Source organism: Dipteris shenzhenensis, chromosome 16 (genome assembly GCF_047967505.1).
Source record: "Dipteris shenzhenensis isolate YYH24624 ecotype China chromosome 16, Dip_SZ_1.0, whole genome shotgun sequence".
NCBI classification, from domain to species: domain Eukaryota; kingdom Viridiplantae; phylum Streptophyta; class Polypodiopsida; order Gleicheniales; family Dipteridaceae; genus Dipteris; species Dipteris shenzhenensis.
In genome coordinates, this window is record NC_141611.1 from 13,257,024 (window position 1) to 13,273,198 (window position 16,175).

Here is a 16,175-nt window from a genome sequence, read left to right on the forward strand (position 1 = left end):
CCCCTGCTTTTTGGAGGCGGTTGAAAGTGGGTGCATACACATTCAAGATCCCAATCCTCGATGGTGCTATCTGCAAGTGTGTGCATCCACATTCAAGTTCCTAATCTTGGACACACTAGCACGAAGACCCATCCAAACTATGCAACATTGTGATGAGCTCATCTTGATTAAAAACCTCAAGGGCTACTGTCTGGGAAATCAAAATGCAGACCCCTCCACTCCTACCAACTGCTGGAGACCAAACCTTAAGGCCCCTCCCAGGGAGGAGATGGTAAGGACGCGCAATGTCCGCTCTACTGAGAACATGTGCTCCTGAATTAAAGGAAAGTTGGCTACCCATCCTACCATTGCACACTATAACTATTGTTGAAGTATTAGATACTGCGGTTGACTACATGCAAGATCATGGAGCCATGCATGTTCTAACTCACCATGGTCCAGCTCATGAGGATGAGGTGTAGAAAACAAGGCTTACCTATGCGCAGGAGCTTGTTCCAAAAAACCAGACTTATATGACTTTGAAGAGGGTTTGGAGGAAGAGTATTTTGTATCTATCTATTGGCATACCAGGGTCGCAAAACAGGCACAATCCCTAACTTCTGTGCCCAATATGTCATAAAAGAAACATCTACCCCAAACATCTTGGTGCATTGCTGAAGCATCTAGTAATGTGGTTGATTGATCAATATCTCGGGTGGCAGGTGAGTCACTCCTACTACCAGGCCTAAACCCAAACCTAAGCCTCAACTGAAAATGAGCTAAAGTACCATGGACAAGCCACAAATCTATCCCCTGCGGGCCCATCCACTTGTCCATCATCTAATAGACCTAATGCTCCATCATGGTATCAAATAGAGACAGAGTCCACTTCTCCACACCTATGGAGGCAAACCAAAGAACCCTAAGAGGATGAGTGCAGGAGTCAACCACACAAATACTCCCTTTTCGAGATTGCAAGATCAATATTGTCAACTCTAGATGAGTCTAGGATCTCCACGTAGTTTCACAATCCTAGGCTCCAAAAATCTCTTGATAGAGGGAGCCCAGCATGGTCACAAAGCTAGAAGCTGAGAAGTCAATCCTCCTCCCCTAGTACTTGCAAAGAGGAAGTGTCCTACAAATGAGAGGAACTAGGCTCCTGAAGCAAAGAGGAGGATGGTGGACAGGGCTCGACCTTCCCCTTGCATGAGGGCAAGGGGTCAGGGGTTGAGCCTAAAGAAGCCCCTAAGGAGGATGAGGCATTTGAGCATGTTGCTACAGGAGGGGAATGGGCGGGGGGAGGAGGAGGCGGGTTACAAGGGTGATAACAACCTATAGGGGATGGATGCAAGAAGGGGGGGAGGAGGAGACAGAGGAGGGGGGAAGGGCCTGATTAGGGCGAGGGGTGAGGGAAGGGATGTTAACCGATGCTGAAGAGGAGGATTAACACTGCTTTGGTGTAGGAGAATCGTATTTGGTAGGGACTCTAGGACTAGCAAAGCCATGGGACTCCATCATCTGCCACCATTGAAGCTACTGACTTTGCTTCTGCTTTAATGTTTTTTTCATTAGCCACCAAGTCTGCTAGAAACAACCAAGTATTCGGGGCGAATGGTGCCAGCAAGTTCATGTCATGCATTTCCCAAGTTTTGTTGTCATATGCTATCAGTTCTTCCTCTAACACCTGGGGTGGAAAGAAGGGGTCATCGGGAAGTAGGGGATGTGGTGAGTCATATCCATGTCCTCAATTGTGAACCCGTGCTACCAAGGAAAGAGGTACACCAAGTGAGGGCTTAGAAGAATGGGGATCCACTCCATGAGTACCAAGGGGGTGGTGATAGGGGAGCATAGCTAGAGGAGGAAGACGCCTCTTCCAAATGTGGTGACCTCTTGGATGTGATACCCTTCTAGTGCCAAGCCTAACTTGGATCCTATCTCTCGCACTGCCTCCTCATGGGTGTGAGGTCGACTACTCTACCCACTGCCACCTTATCCTAAAGTGACTGCTTCCAAAGAATAAACGGGCTGCAAAAGAGCCATGAGACACTATATGTCTCAATAACTTCACTCTGGAGCATCCCCAATGACATTTCCGTGGATTGAATTATCCTCTTGCTTCATCCATTCTGTGGAACACTTGATCCAACATCCATGCATGCTCTCTCTTGGAACTGTACACACATATATCATTCAGAAATGCTCTCACAAATTTATCAATGAAAGGGGCTAACACTTCATTAGTATTCTTCAATCTAAATGGCACTACTCTGTAACAAAACAACCCCAGGTTGTGATAAATATAGTTTTGATTTGATATTCCTCTGCAATTGAGATCTGAAAGTATTCAAAATATCCATCACACACACTGTACTTTTCATACCCTGCCACTCTATCCAATATATCATCAATAAAAGGAAGAGGATAATGACGACCCCTCCAATAGCAGTGCCCAAAAAATACTAGGCACCCGCGACCTTGGGAAACAACCCACAAACAAGCTGACCAATCCTCAAATCTAAGCGAACAACTACCAGCAGCATAGGACTCCCGTGGGCTAAGTTAAAGTCCTAGGCAAAACGGCCAAGAGAACGAGATGCCAAAGGAGGCTTTTGCGACCCACTAACTAGGCCCAAGAAACTAGCACCACCAAGAGCATCCCCTGATGGGCTTCTCCTAGCTGCTCAACCAAATGATGAACTAAGGCAAGCAATGGCGCTAGATGACAAAGGAAAAGAAGGGGATCAATAGGTGATAGAAGAGCGGAAGGCCAGAAGTAGAAGAGGCGATGTGAGGAGAGGAGACAGCGAGGGAAGAAGAAGCTATGGCGGGTTGGAATGCAGCGACGAGCAGGTGAGCAAAGCATCTCAACCATGTCTTATTCCTATTAATTTAGTCATTTTGCACTTCCTCTCCACATCATTCAGTTGCAAAACACATCGGAGCCTCTACTAGTTTTTTGTTGACCTTTTGAATTGACTCATCAGAGTCCTCAATCCACACAAATTCAATTAGAAGTTTGTAGAAGGGCCTGCAACATTGACAAAGTATAGAATGAACCTGGGCTACAAAATTTTCTATAATTTGACCTTATACTCATTTGTGGAGATCCCATAGAGAGACTTTAAGACCTAAGACCACTCCATGAGTGACCATCAATTAACACTAGAGATGGTTTGAGGAAACTCTATAGAGTCTCTCAAATACCTCTCTTAAATGCTCAATATGCTTGTCCCATTTGAATTGCATACACAAATCATCCATGAACACCTCAAGGTGTCTTCTTAGGAGTGATTTGAAGTAGTGTAGATGAGTGATTGGAAGGTAGGTGGGCATTTGTCAACCCAAAATCACAACTTAATGACACATACTTCCCACTCTATGGTAAACCTAGATCTATTTGGATCTGGGGGAAAAAAACGAAACTATACACTTCCAATCCAATGACCCTCCCTTATACATGATCTGTGAAAGTGATCTCTCTGAGTAGTTGCATTCACTTTTTTGAGATTGAGACACAATGTGATCTTACCATTCTTCTTGACTACCACAACTATAGGTGATAGGTGATACCCAATCTGCGTGCTCAATCTCATACATGAAGTCAGCCTCTATAAGTTTTTGTTGTTCTCCCTTAACTAGATTAGCATACTTGGGTAGGTTTTTTGTTGATAAGAAGCTCCATTGAATCAAGATAGCCAATCAAAGAGTCAAAAACCATATCATGCTCCAATCTACATAATCACCTTCTACATAACCATCAAAAATATTATGCTAGTGTTGTCAAATGTGCTTTAAAATTTAGTAGTTGTTTGATAACACCACTGAAACGAAAATGCTCTTGCATAAGTTAGAGAAAAGTGTTCTCCATCATTCATTAGAAAGATGCAAGCAGCCTTATCATCATCAAATGTGCTTCATAACTCAACACTAGTTTATTGACACTACAAGTATAATTTCATAAGTTAAGGAAAAAGCAAACTTTACTTGATAATTTCCTTATCCATGCTCAATATATATTATCCTAACATTATGGGAAAATTAGTTACATGAAGAACCACCATACAACTCAGTTACTCCATGATGAAATAGAATCTGGTATGTCATGGAATGAAATATTTAGAAACAATTCATCGTCTTTTTAAAAAAGCCATTTGATTATTTTATTGACCATGGCCAATCTACATAAGGAAGATGCCACGGGAAAATCGTTTAATGCATGTTTGGCACTTGCTTGCAAGCTTGCAAGATCAAATTTAGTTTTAACTTTTAGCAATGCATTGGGCATCACCATTGTGCTTGGAAAAAATCTAGAAATTTCTTGAAGATGTAAAGATCATGAGCCAAACGAGATAGATGAAAGTCATATTTGATGTGTTTCATAAAATACTATAAGTTCCTCACTTAAAAGGACATGACACTTTTGTCTCTTTACCACTAGGATCAGAAAGATCAGAAACCACTAGCATGTAGGATGAGTCTTGGGCAACCACGCGTCATCTGCAAAGAAGCTAATCTAAAGATAAGCATACACATCAAAGAGAAAGGATATGTTTGCAACCCTCATGTGAGTGTCCACAAGGGGCTTGCTCTCAAAAGAATGTAGAGCTACTATCAAACTAGTGCTAAGCCTCTTTGGATTGATATATTTTATAGCATTGTTTGCCACATTTCTTTTTTGTTCTACAAAAAATCTCACTCATTCCAAGAGAATCCTCACCTTATTAATATTCTTCCAACGTTTATGTTGACCATGATAGACACTTTATTATTGAATTCAATTTATGAACCAAGAACCTGATAGATCTCCCTTCCAAATGCCCTTCAAACTTCCCAACTAAGATAAAAGAAACACTCTAGAAATCCTTCCTCATAGTGTATCTTTGTTTTGGGGATAGGATAAAAGGAATCATAGAAAAAACTTGCTAAGGATATGGACTTTAGCTAGGGAACTTTAACTTTTCTATTTGTGCTTAGACACCTTGGAAGGTTATTGTGAGAGTTCTCTATAATGGTCTTTATATTACTCAAGATGATATGCTTGCAAGAGATTTAAAAATGTGACAAAGCCCTAAGAACCAAGCAATGAAATCAAAATGATCAAAATAAACTTGTCAGAACCTTTACGCCTATAGCTTGAAGGTAAGCTTACGTTTGAAAGGGAGTTGGAGCCTGCAAACCTAACGTGAATCGACTACCAAAGGGGGCCAATTTTTTTACAAAATGTGAAATCTCCAAGGGAGTCCAAATAGTGTGTTCATACATTTTGTGGAATTAGTTGATAATCCCAAGGTGGGGCAATATGGTAAACCTGACCTCTAAGTGAGAAAATTGTTGGACTAAGGAGAGAGTGTAAGCACTAGGAGGCAAACTAGTCACTATGATAGTATTAGTGGGTTCATAGCCTAAATATATAATGCCCACATCTATAAGAAAGCCTCTAGTGCTTTCCTGATTGATATAATGAAGGCAAATTAAAGAGAAAAGGGCCATACAGTAAGCAAGGGAGACTTTCCACACATGAAAGAAATCATATGGTAAATATTGTATCATTTATCAATGCACAAAGCTAGAAGCCAGACACAACATGCCACCCTTGGTCCTCTAGAAGATGGCCGAGAAAAGGCCCTAGCTACCCTTATGCCCCCTCATTTAGCCGTGCCTAGTCGTTTTCCTTGGCAAACATACGAACTTGTCTTGGCTGAAGCTTTGGCAAGCATACAAAAGCATATTAAGTGCATAGAGTTTGTAATTGAGTGAGGGCGGGCTTGTATAGACATATCCTAGTTCAAGGACGTAGTGGCAAAAATAAAAAAGCAGTGTTGCCTAGACAAAGGCAGTGATCAAAACCATCTCTTATCTCTAGATGAAATACATTTGAAAATCCTTGCAAATTTTAATCTCTAGATTCCCGAGAATTAGAGACCAATCGTCATGAATAAGAACTTTTGCTTTCATTTGGGTATTCATGCACACTATTAATTGCTCGCCTAAAGCTGTGTTTTCCTTGGCAAACATACGAAAGTAGGCTCATATAGACTTAATCAAGGGCAAGCTTGTATAGACGTAATCAAGGACATAGTGGTATTTTTAAAAAAAAGCAGTGTTGCCTGGACACATGTAGTAATTAAAAGCATCTCTTATCAATTACATATGAAAATCTTTGCAATTTTTTCTATAGATTCCTGAGAATTAGAGGCCAATCTTCATGAATAAGCACTTCAGCTATTCATTCGAGCTTAACTGCTCCATAGAAAGGCCTTCAACCAAGACATGAGATCTTTCTACTCAAGGGAGTTCTGATGGTGGGTCCTTGTGTACAGAAAGACCTTGAAGCTCTTCTACCTGAACATCAGCAATAAGATTAAGCACAAGGACAAAACCTTTAAAAGGTTGCATATTCGTGCCATTTTTTACTCTTAAAAATTTCAAACTTTTTCTTCATAAAAGGAACTCTCAAAATCCTCAAACAATTGCTTTTGAAAAGAACCCAAGCCTTGCATGAATAGCCAAAAAGATGTTGACAATCAGCAAAGCAGAGCAACGATTGATGTTTATGTATTCTTTTTAGTGTTACATCTTTTTTTTTAAAGCATTACCTTCTTGCATGCTTCTTCATGTTGCATGAAAAGCGCGTTATATTTTGCCTCCAAATCTTCTCTCTCTTTCTTTAAAACATCAAACTCTGATGCTGTGGGACCCCCCAAATTATGCTGTATAAATCTACAAAGCACCAAATAGCATTACAAGCTATCCACAACTGAAACCACATATGAAATATCACACTGGCATATTTCAAGCTTAGTACTTAAAAAGCTTCCAAATCAATGTAAAACATGTGACACTTTTGCTTCCAATAGTCAGGGCTGACACTCGAAGAAAGATCTAGGCTTTGAAAATTTTCCACCCACCACAGCAGTCAGGTATCAGAATCATAATCTACCTAGAACTGGTGAGCATTGACCAACACATGCATTGTAAACCGTTCAGAGACTCAAGGAGATGAATCTTATCAGTCGTTCTTCTTTTAAAAAATGGTGATCATCAAGTAAATAATGCATTAAGGACCATTCACAAACTGCTAAGGCAATGCATCATATCAGCCACTTCGCTAGACAATACCTCATGGTTGTTGAACTCACTAGATAACAGACCTGCAGAAATACCATAAACACCTTCAAAATTTTGGCAATGGAACAATTCGTAATTTGTTTCCATGCAAGATCCAGGGCACTACTAACTTCAGCTCAGAAGCAGTTAGTCACCAAAAGTTCCCGTGGGTTCCTTGAAAATGCAAAATAGGCAGCCAATTTACGTCAATTACTATTATAATTTGTTACACTCCAAAATTTGGATAAATAAATCCCTGGAACTAAACAAATTTAGTCCACACGTTGTGGCTTTCTGGAGCTCAAGTACAGAGAAGAGCTAGTCCAAATCTTTCCCAGCACTAGGTGGTCATCAGAATCTGTCTGCTTAGCCCATCCCTACATGGGATTTATATATGGATTTCTTAGACTGCATCGGCTCAGTGCCTGCAGGACCACGAGCAGCCACAACGGAGCCAGTTCAGAGGACTATGTAACCACCGGATACCTTTATCCGTGTTACTGTAAAAGAAGCCAGGAGGCCAGAGGTCTTGCCAGAGCGTTCAAGGCACTCGAATGCCTTGCAAAAACCCTGCTGGGTGCGGTCTAGATAATGTCAAACCCAAATACCCACCATGGCAGCAGCAGGTCAAGTCTGTCAAGGCTGCAGTGGGCAACCCAGATATACCAGGCAGTAGCATTGTCTATTGTTTCCCAAATTCATCCGCAATGGGAAGGAAAGATCTCCAACAGGGAGTTGAGATTATGCAAGTGATCTCTGATAACGGTATCCTCCATCAAAGGAACCTTGACCTAAAAACTTGTTCAATCTCAGGGGCAAACTACTGTCTCCCAAGTCACCACACTACAACTGGATAGCCATGCAAGAATCATATGGACATGTCTCCACATCCTTTGAGCTGCCTATCAAATCCAAAGGCAATTTTGGATGGTCTCCTGAAAAACCGGCAAGTGTGATCTCCTCTCATCTGTTCAAGCTACGGCCTATAGGTAGACTTCCCTGGGCAACAGGCCACAAAAGTATAAGACGTCCCACGGCAGGCCTAAAAAACGGAGAGAATCCAGAAAGGACTGTCTCCTGTAGCTCAATAGCTACAAGATGACCTCGAGATGACTGCATGCCTCAAGAGTATTCCAGAGAAGGCCGTGCTATAGCAGCTGCTTCTAGGAATTTGTGTGAGATTCAAACAATAAACAATCATCAATGAGGTTGCATATAAGGTCCTGCCCCACATCTCTCGTCGATGATTCCCAATATCCCCCCTCCACCCCCACAGTGGGGAGACTCATTGCTTGCCAAGCCACCCTAGCTCAGCCAAGCTCCATCCGATCTGTCACATGCACCAGGGACAAGCCCAGATTGCAGTGACAACTGGCTGCCTTGTCAGCCAATTACAGCTCCCTACACGGCATATTTGCACGATTTGGAGCCTCAAAAGGGCAGCAAAATGCACAGTAAGTGGGCGGGGGAGGCGCCTTTTATAGGTAGGCTCAACCCCCCAAATCGGCCCCTAGGGCTGAGCAAACAGGCCAACCAGCCAACTGGCTGGTCGGCCGGTTAGGGCTGGTTGGGTCAGCCAAAACAGGCCCTTCAAGCACCTATATAAGGGGGGCTTTGCCCTTCATTTCAGCACTCAGCACTCAGCTCCCAGCCTCCAGCAGCACCTTTCAACCATCATATGGTCGAGGTTTTGGTGTCTGGATCAGCCATAGCTCTATCTCCCTCATGTCACAGTTAGGGGAGTGGTTCAGCTCAGTTTTGTATGCCGATTTGGCACCCATGTACCACAGTAGTTAGGGCATTTATGCCATCAGTATAAATAAAGCAGTGTATTATCGTTAGGAAGATATCTGGTGTATTTCATGCTTGAGTTCTTCCTTGTATGTTCATCTATTTTCCGCACAGCTAGTCCCCGCATGTTACATTGGTATCAGAGCAGTATGGCTCCTTCTGATCTGAAATAGGCTGGAGGAAGTCCGGTTAGCAGGCTCAGTAATGGGGACTTAAGTCTTAGTTAGCAAAGGAGGGAGCATACTTCGGATATTTTGTCCCTACGTCGGACTAGTGGTAGTACCATACTCCATTAGCCTCCCTCCCTTCATTGCGCATTGGGCCATTTCCCATCTTCACTCATATAGTGGGGATATTTTTTTCCTGCTCAAGGAGATGATCCTACTTCCTGAATGCTTGCCTAAGAGCTGCTATACTGGATGGGCACATGATGGAAGACTGGTAGACCCATCAACAGCTGCAACAATGGCTTTTTTTCTGAGCAGCCCCAACTCTTGTGCGAGCAGAAAAGAAGACAAAGTAGGATGCAATGACATTGGACTGTTTCCGGCTTTTGTTAGAATAGGAACGTCTTGAGGCAGCTGTGCATCCATCCAGACGCCGTGCCGACTTGGCAGCATACGAGGTCTAGCGCCGGCGAGACCAAGAGCAGATGCTTTTACAGCATCAACAGTTTCTCACGCCCTGCTCAAAGTTCCTCTGCTCATCAGCAGGTACCAGTGTGAGTCCATCATCCGCTCAGGGGTCTTCCACCCTAGAGCACAATATGGTGGACTTTTCTTCTGCAGTACCCACAGAAAGGTCTTCATCAAAGGTAGTCCTTTCTCTGCTCAGGAGTCTTCCATCTGCGAGCATAGTTTAGTGGACTATTCTACAGCAACTCAGACAATGGCGTCCGTTGGAGTCTAGCAGTCCAAGGGACCATTCAGTTTCCCTTGGGCAAAACGACTAATTAATAAGTACCACAGTAGCTACATGCAATTCCTCAAGGTCTTCCACCCATGGCATTATTGTGGCCATTTTCAAGACAGCTCTCACGGGTCTTCCATCCCTAGGGCAAGCTCAGGTCAGTCAGCAGGCCTAGATGATGAGCCTCTTGGGTGTACCAACCATCGGGATTGTCACAGGGGCATGAAATTCTAAGTACTTTAATGTACTACAAGACCGTGACAACTTGGTTTTAAAAGTCCAAGCGTGGGCTTAATAATGTGTAATTAATGTGTAATTAAACGCGGCATGGTGCCTAGCACATAAGCGTAATTAATCCCTAGGCCCAAAGGCATTCCAAGGAATTAAAAGAGTGGTTGTTGGGAAATGATGATGTGGCATTTTTAATGGGCCCCCTAGAGGGCCATGTACCTTCAGTGGCCCCCCTAGAGTTCCAGGTGGCTCTAGTGCCTTCTACATGCTCCTTTGCCATTCCTGGACCTTCCTGGGCCTTCTAAACTTCACATGTGTGGTTTTCTCTCTCATCTTCTCCCTTTGTTGAGATTTTGGACTGGTTTTTCAGCCTCCTTCAGCTGAATTCCGTTTTTCTTCATAACTCCTCACCCGTTTGGATTCCTCGACTTCTGTTTGGCCCGATGGCTTCCCCTCTACCTCCTCTTCGTAGTGATATGCTTTTCCCTCCGTGCGTTTGGTAGAACGGGCACGGCTGAGCACTTCTTTTGCTGGTCGAATTTGCAAAAGTGGCTTTTTCTGGACCTTTTTGCTTCTACCGCCTCTTGAGCCTCTCCTCTTGCAAAGCTACAGCTTTCTGTTGAATTTCGAGTGGTCCCACGCGCTGGTTGACTGGTTTTTCTCAGTTTTGGAGGACTTTCCGGCGATGAGACTTCTCCAAAACCTTCTCAATGCATTCCTCTCTGAAGCACGCTTCTTTTGAGCCCAAGAACTCCCACTTCTTCGCGACAGAAGTGCTTCTTTTCGCATTTTTCAGTGGAATTCTTGCTGGTCGGCTCTTGTAAATGCTCTTTCTTCATGCCTTTGCACTCCTCTTTGGCTGAGAATGCAATTAGGCATTGGCTTGGTTCGAGTTTTCAGGGCTTGGTGAGTTGTGATTTTGCTACTGCAATTTCTTTTTGCCATAAGCTATTGGTTGGCCTCATGTGCCGCCTCTTTCTTGGCTCACAGGTGCCCAGGCAGTGCTACATGAGTCATTCTTTGGTTGGGTACTTTGCTGATTTTATTTTGGAGCTTTGAAAAGCTTTGTGAATGCCATCTGGAAACCACTCAAAGAGAGTGCAGCTGGGGTGCAGTGTGATTGCATCTCGACAGCCAATGGAATTGCAGTCGGAAAAGAGAATGCCTTTGGGTTGAGCCTATGGGTTAAGTGCACCTATGTGATGGTGTTCTATGCTTGAAAGCCTTGCGAAGGCTTAGTGAATTGGGGCTGCGTGCTCAGTTGCAGGGAAGGTCTCCCAGATGGTAATCATTTCACTGTGAAATATAAAGAAATACCGAAAGGGGCGCCACGGTGTTTGGGGCCAATCAGGTGCACTTGTCTATGTCTGTTGGGCAGGGGCATTCTAGCCTCCATCCCTTTTTCAATGGTTTTGTTTGTGAACAAATGGGTAAATGCCAAATGGTGATCATGCAATGGTTAGTGGTTGTGATATATGCTTTGTGAGCTGTAAATAAGTGCTGAAGTGATTAAAGGTTTAGTTCCACTGCCCTCTGAGTGATTAGAGGACGGGTTCATTGGTTCCTTTTGAGCAGGCCACACATGAAGCTACAACTGAGCTCAACAGTGATACTAGTTCTAGCAGTGAGTCAGATGATGCTACTATGTTGAATGCACAGCTTGCAAGTGCAGTGACTGCTTTGATTCAGCTGGCTCAAAATTTGGCTCAGATTGTGCAAACAAATGCCAAGAAGAAGAAGAAATCAAGAAAGCACAAGCATGGAAAGAGTGAGTACACACATGCATCAGCTTCTCATGGCGGACCGCACACTCATGCATCAGTTTTCCATGAGGGACGGCCATCAAAAATGACTCAGAAAGTGACTTCCAAAAGAGAGGAATCACCCAAAAGAGCACTTGAGAAAGAGATACAAAAAGTACAGCCAGTGCAACAGTATGAGCAGCCAACACAAGGCCTTGGTTTGGGTACTTCTACTCCTCAAAATAATAATGTGCAGTCCATAAATGTGGCTCAACCACCGCAGCCATATTTGAGGCAGCAACCTGAATATTTTGGTACACATTCTATCTTTGATGCTATGTTGATTTCACCGCCAATTGGGCATAGAAAGCAAGCCATGTATGACAATGTGGGAATGCAGCCAGGCATGCAAGCCACAGCATATGCTCCCATGCCTAATGTTCAGCCAAGCATGGCTCTCCCTAGTGAAGGGAATGCTGCAAATATACAGCCATCTTTGGGACAGCCAATATCAAATGTATATAAAGAATTTAAGGATGGTGGTTCTCATGTCAACTTTGATACATATAATGGGTACAAAGCCCTCACATTCCTTCAACAGTTTGATGCTGCATTTCTTGGGGGTTTGTTTACAGAAGCATCCAAGATGAGGAAGGTTGCCACATTTTTGAAAGGCAATGCACTTAAGTGGTACACCAACCTTATGCTTCATGGAGATGCACCTGCTACTTGGCTGGAATTTAAGCAAGTGTTCTCTTCTACTTGGCTTACTCCAACTTTTGAAGTTGAAGTACTTTCACACTGGCATGACTTGTCATACAAACTTTGCAAGAATCTTGATGATTACACCCAGAGATTTTGGGATGTTTTGCTGCCATTGAGCTCTTACAGGCATGTTTCTTTGAAAGAGCAAATAGAGAGGTATTGTTGTGGATTGCCTAGTGAGCTACGTGATTATTGCATCAAAACCAAGGTGGGTTCTATGACTCAATTAATTGAGAATGCAAGGACAGCATATGCATGGATGCAGGAGAAGAATTTGGGCTTTATGGACAGCAAGAAAGAAGACAACAAACGGGCTGCCAAACACCAGGATAAGGACATCAAATCTGAAAATAAAAATTATGGCAAACGACCGTTTCAAAAGGGAGGAAAAGCCCAATTCAAAGCTGGTCAAAGGCATGGACAGCCTAATAAACAGCCCCGTACCAAGTTATCTGATGAAGAGAAAAAGTCACTCATGGAGCAAAACAAATGTTTTATATGCAAAGGAGAGGGACACCGCTCTTATGATTGCCTATTCAAGAAAAGAGACAGGCCAGCTGATGATAAGACTGGTGATAAACAGGCTGATCAGAAGGGCAAAAAGCCTAAACCTTCCGCAGGACTTCTTCCAGATGTGATTGGGAGTTTGCCACATGCACATGATGAAGAGGAAATGAAAAAGACTGAGATGTGCAGAGCATGGGGAAAAATCAGAAATCAGAATTGTTTGTTTTTCTTTGATTCTGGGGCAAAGGCAAATTTCATAACTCCTGATATGGCAGGAAGGCTTGGCATCAAGCCTGAGGAAATGGGGCCATCCGGCATGTGTGATATGGCCAACCCTAAACTCAACACACCTGTCACTCCTATCATTGGCAAGTTGAGGATGTATATCCAGGGATATCAGGATGCAAAGGACTTCTACATTATGCCTTTGCCAGAGTGTGATGCTTTGCTTGGGATGCCTTGGATGTACAGGGTGGGGGCTGATGTGCAGATGAGAAACAAGAAGATTTCTTTAACTCATAGAGGCAAAAATCATGTACTTGATGTAAAGTTGAAAGGGGAGTCCATCCCTGTAGTTTCAGCTTCTTGTATTTCCAATGTAGTAAAGCGTCATATTTCAGCGTACTTGATTTTTGTCAAAGAGGACAGCCAACCAGTTCAGGAAGGCTCTACTCTTTCTGCTTTAGATAGAGAAAGGGCTGCTTTTATTTCAGATTTTCAAGATTGTTTCTCAGATGCACTTCCTCAAGAATTACCTCCCAAGAGGCTCGAGGATCATCAAATTGATATAATTCCAGGAAGCTCACCGCCTAATATACCTCCCTATCGTGTCAGTAAGGCACAACAGGAAGAGAGAATGTCACAAGTGAAGGAACTCTTGGAAAAGGAATTAATACAGCCAAGTAATTCTCCTTACTGTTCCCCTGTGTTGCTTGTGCAAAAGAAGGATGGCAGTTGGAGAATGTGTATTGATTATAGGGCTTTGAATAGAGTCACAATTAAGAACCGTTTTCCAATTCCACGCATTGATGATATATTGGATCGGTTGGAAGGTTCCTCAATGTTCAGTCGTATTGACCTTAAAAGTGGATACCATCAGATAAGGATACGGCCTGAAGATGTCTACAAGACTGCCTTCCGCACTTCATTTGGCTTATATGAGTTCCTTGTGATGCCTTTTGGTTTGACTAATGCACCTACCACTTTCAATAGAATGATGGACAGAATTTTTAGAGCACACAGAAATTTTGTGGGCACTTTCTTCGATGACATCATTGTGTTCTCTAAAAATGAGCAGGAGCACAGGAAACACCTCACTATTGTGTTTCAAGAGTTGAAAAGACACAAGCTATTAATAAACACCGAGAAAAGTGAGTTCTTTATGCATAAGATTCATTTTCTCGGTCATATAGTGTCAAAGGATGGAGTCAAGATGGATCCTGCAAAAGTTGAGGCCATAAGGAGTTGGCCAATTTTGAAAAATCTGCATGAAGTCAGAAGCTTTCTTGGGTTGTGTTCATACTATCGGAGGTTTATAAAGTACTTTGCAGAAATTGCTTCTCCCTTGCATGCTTTACAAAAGAAAGCTGTACCGTTTCAGTGGGGACCAAAGGAAAATGCAGCTTTTGAAGAGCTGAAGCAAAAGTTGTGTTCTGAACCCGTTATTATCTTGCCAGATCTTGCAAAACCCTTTGCTGTAACTTGTGATGCATGTGGAAACAGCATAGGAGGCACTTTGATGCAGGATGGCAGAGTGGTTGCATATGAGAGTAGAGTTCTCAAAGATGCTGAATTGTACTTGCAGACATACGAGAAGGAAATGTTAGCAGTGATACATGCTTTGACCACATGGAAACATTACCTTCTTGGAGCTGATTTTTATGTGCAGACAGATCATCAGTCACTTAGATATTTTCTCACGCAGAGAAAATTATCTGAAAAGCACATGAGATGGGCTAACTTCCTCTCAATGTTTCATTTTCAAATTGTACATGTGCCGGGTAACAAAAATGTCGTGGCTGATGCACTCTCCAGGAAACCACAGCCTGAAGCAGTCTCCAAGAAACCCAGTGTTTCAGCAGTGAGCATTGCTTACAACAATGTGTTAGATGTGATGAAAGATCAGTCTATGTCCTCTTGGCGATTGAGGACTTGGTTCGAGTTTTCAGGGCTAGGTGAGTTGTGATTTTGCTACTGCAATTTCTTTTTGCCATAAGCTATTGGTTGGCCTCGTGTGCCGCCTCTTTCTTGGCTCACAGGTGCCCAGGCAGTGCTATATGAGTCATTCTTTGGTTGGGTACTTTGCTGATTTTATTTTGGAGCTTTGAAAAGCTTTGTGAATGCCATCTGGAAACCACTCAAAGAGAGTGCAACTGGGGTGCAGTGTGATTGCATCTGGACAGCCAATGGAATTGCACTCGGAAAAGAGAATGCCTTTGGGTTGAGCCTATGGGTTAAGTGCACCTATGTGATGGTGTTCTATGCTTGAAAGCCTTGCGAAGGCTTAGTGAATTGGGGCTGCATGCTCAGTTGCAGGGAAGGTCTCCCAGATGCAACTTGTAATCATTTCACTGTGAAATATAAAGAAATACCGAAAGGGGCGCCACGGTGTTTAGGGCCAATAGGGTGCACTTGTCTATGTCTGTTGAGCAGGGGCATTCTAGCATCCATCCCTTTTTCAGTGGTTTTGTTTGTGAACAAATGGGTAAATGCCAAATGGTGATCATGCAATGGTTAATGGTTGTGATATATGCTTTGTGAGCTGTAAATAAGTGCTGAAGTGATTAAAGGTTTAGTTCCACTGCCCTCTGAGTGATTAGAGGCCGGTTTCAGGGATCATCCAATTGCAGCAGCTTATTCTCTTGGGGCTCCCACCCGAGGTGATCATTCAGTCAGTATAGTTAAGTCAGATGGGCTTTTCACTCGACTATCAGCTTCTTCATATCCAGTTAGTTCCTATGGGTCTTCCACCCAGGGAGCTCAGTCAGTTGTATCAGGTTTATCAGGGAAGCAGATAAATTTCACAGTTATCAGTGATGGGTCTTCCACCCATCAGGCCTCTTCATTAGCTACAATCCGTTCCTATGGGGCTTCCACCCGTGGAGCTCCGTTGGCCACATCAGCTTTAGTTGGCATGACTCACAT

The 16,175-nt window shown here is 43.2% G+C and overlaps 1 protein-coding gene across 1 annotated transcript in view; it reads right to left on the bottom strand.

Moving 5' to 3' along the window:
- Nucleotides 1–6,072: 6,072 nt before the first annotated feature.
- Nucleotides 6,073–16,175, bottom strand: part of LOC147892579 (c-Myc-binding protein) — a 42,133-nt gene continuing 32,030 nt past the window's right edge. The window contains exons 4-5 of the mRNA XM_087387599.1: nucleotides 6,576–6,699; nucleotides 6,073–6,321 (exon numbers count right to left, since the gene is read on the bottom strand). Of these exons, the coding sequence (XP_087243725.1) occupies nucleotides 6,265–6,321; nucleotides 6,576–6,699 (181 nt within the window). The 3' untranslated portion in view covers nucleotides 6,073–6,264. The remainder of the gene's footprint in view (nucleotides 6,322–6,575; nucleotides 6,700–16,175) is intronic.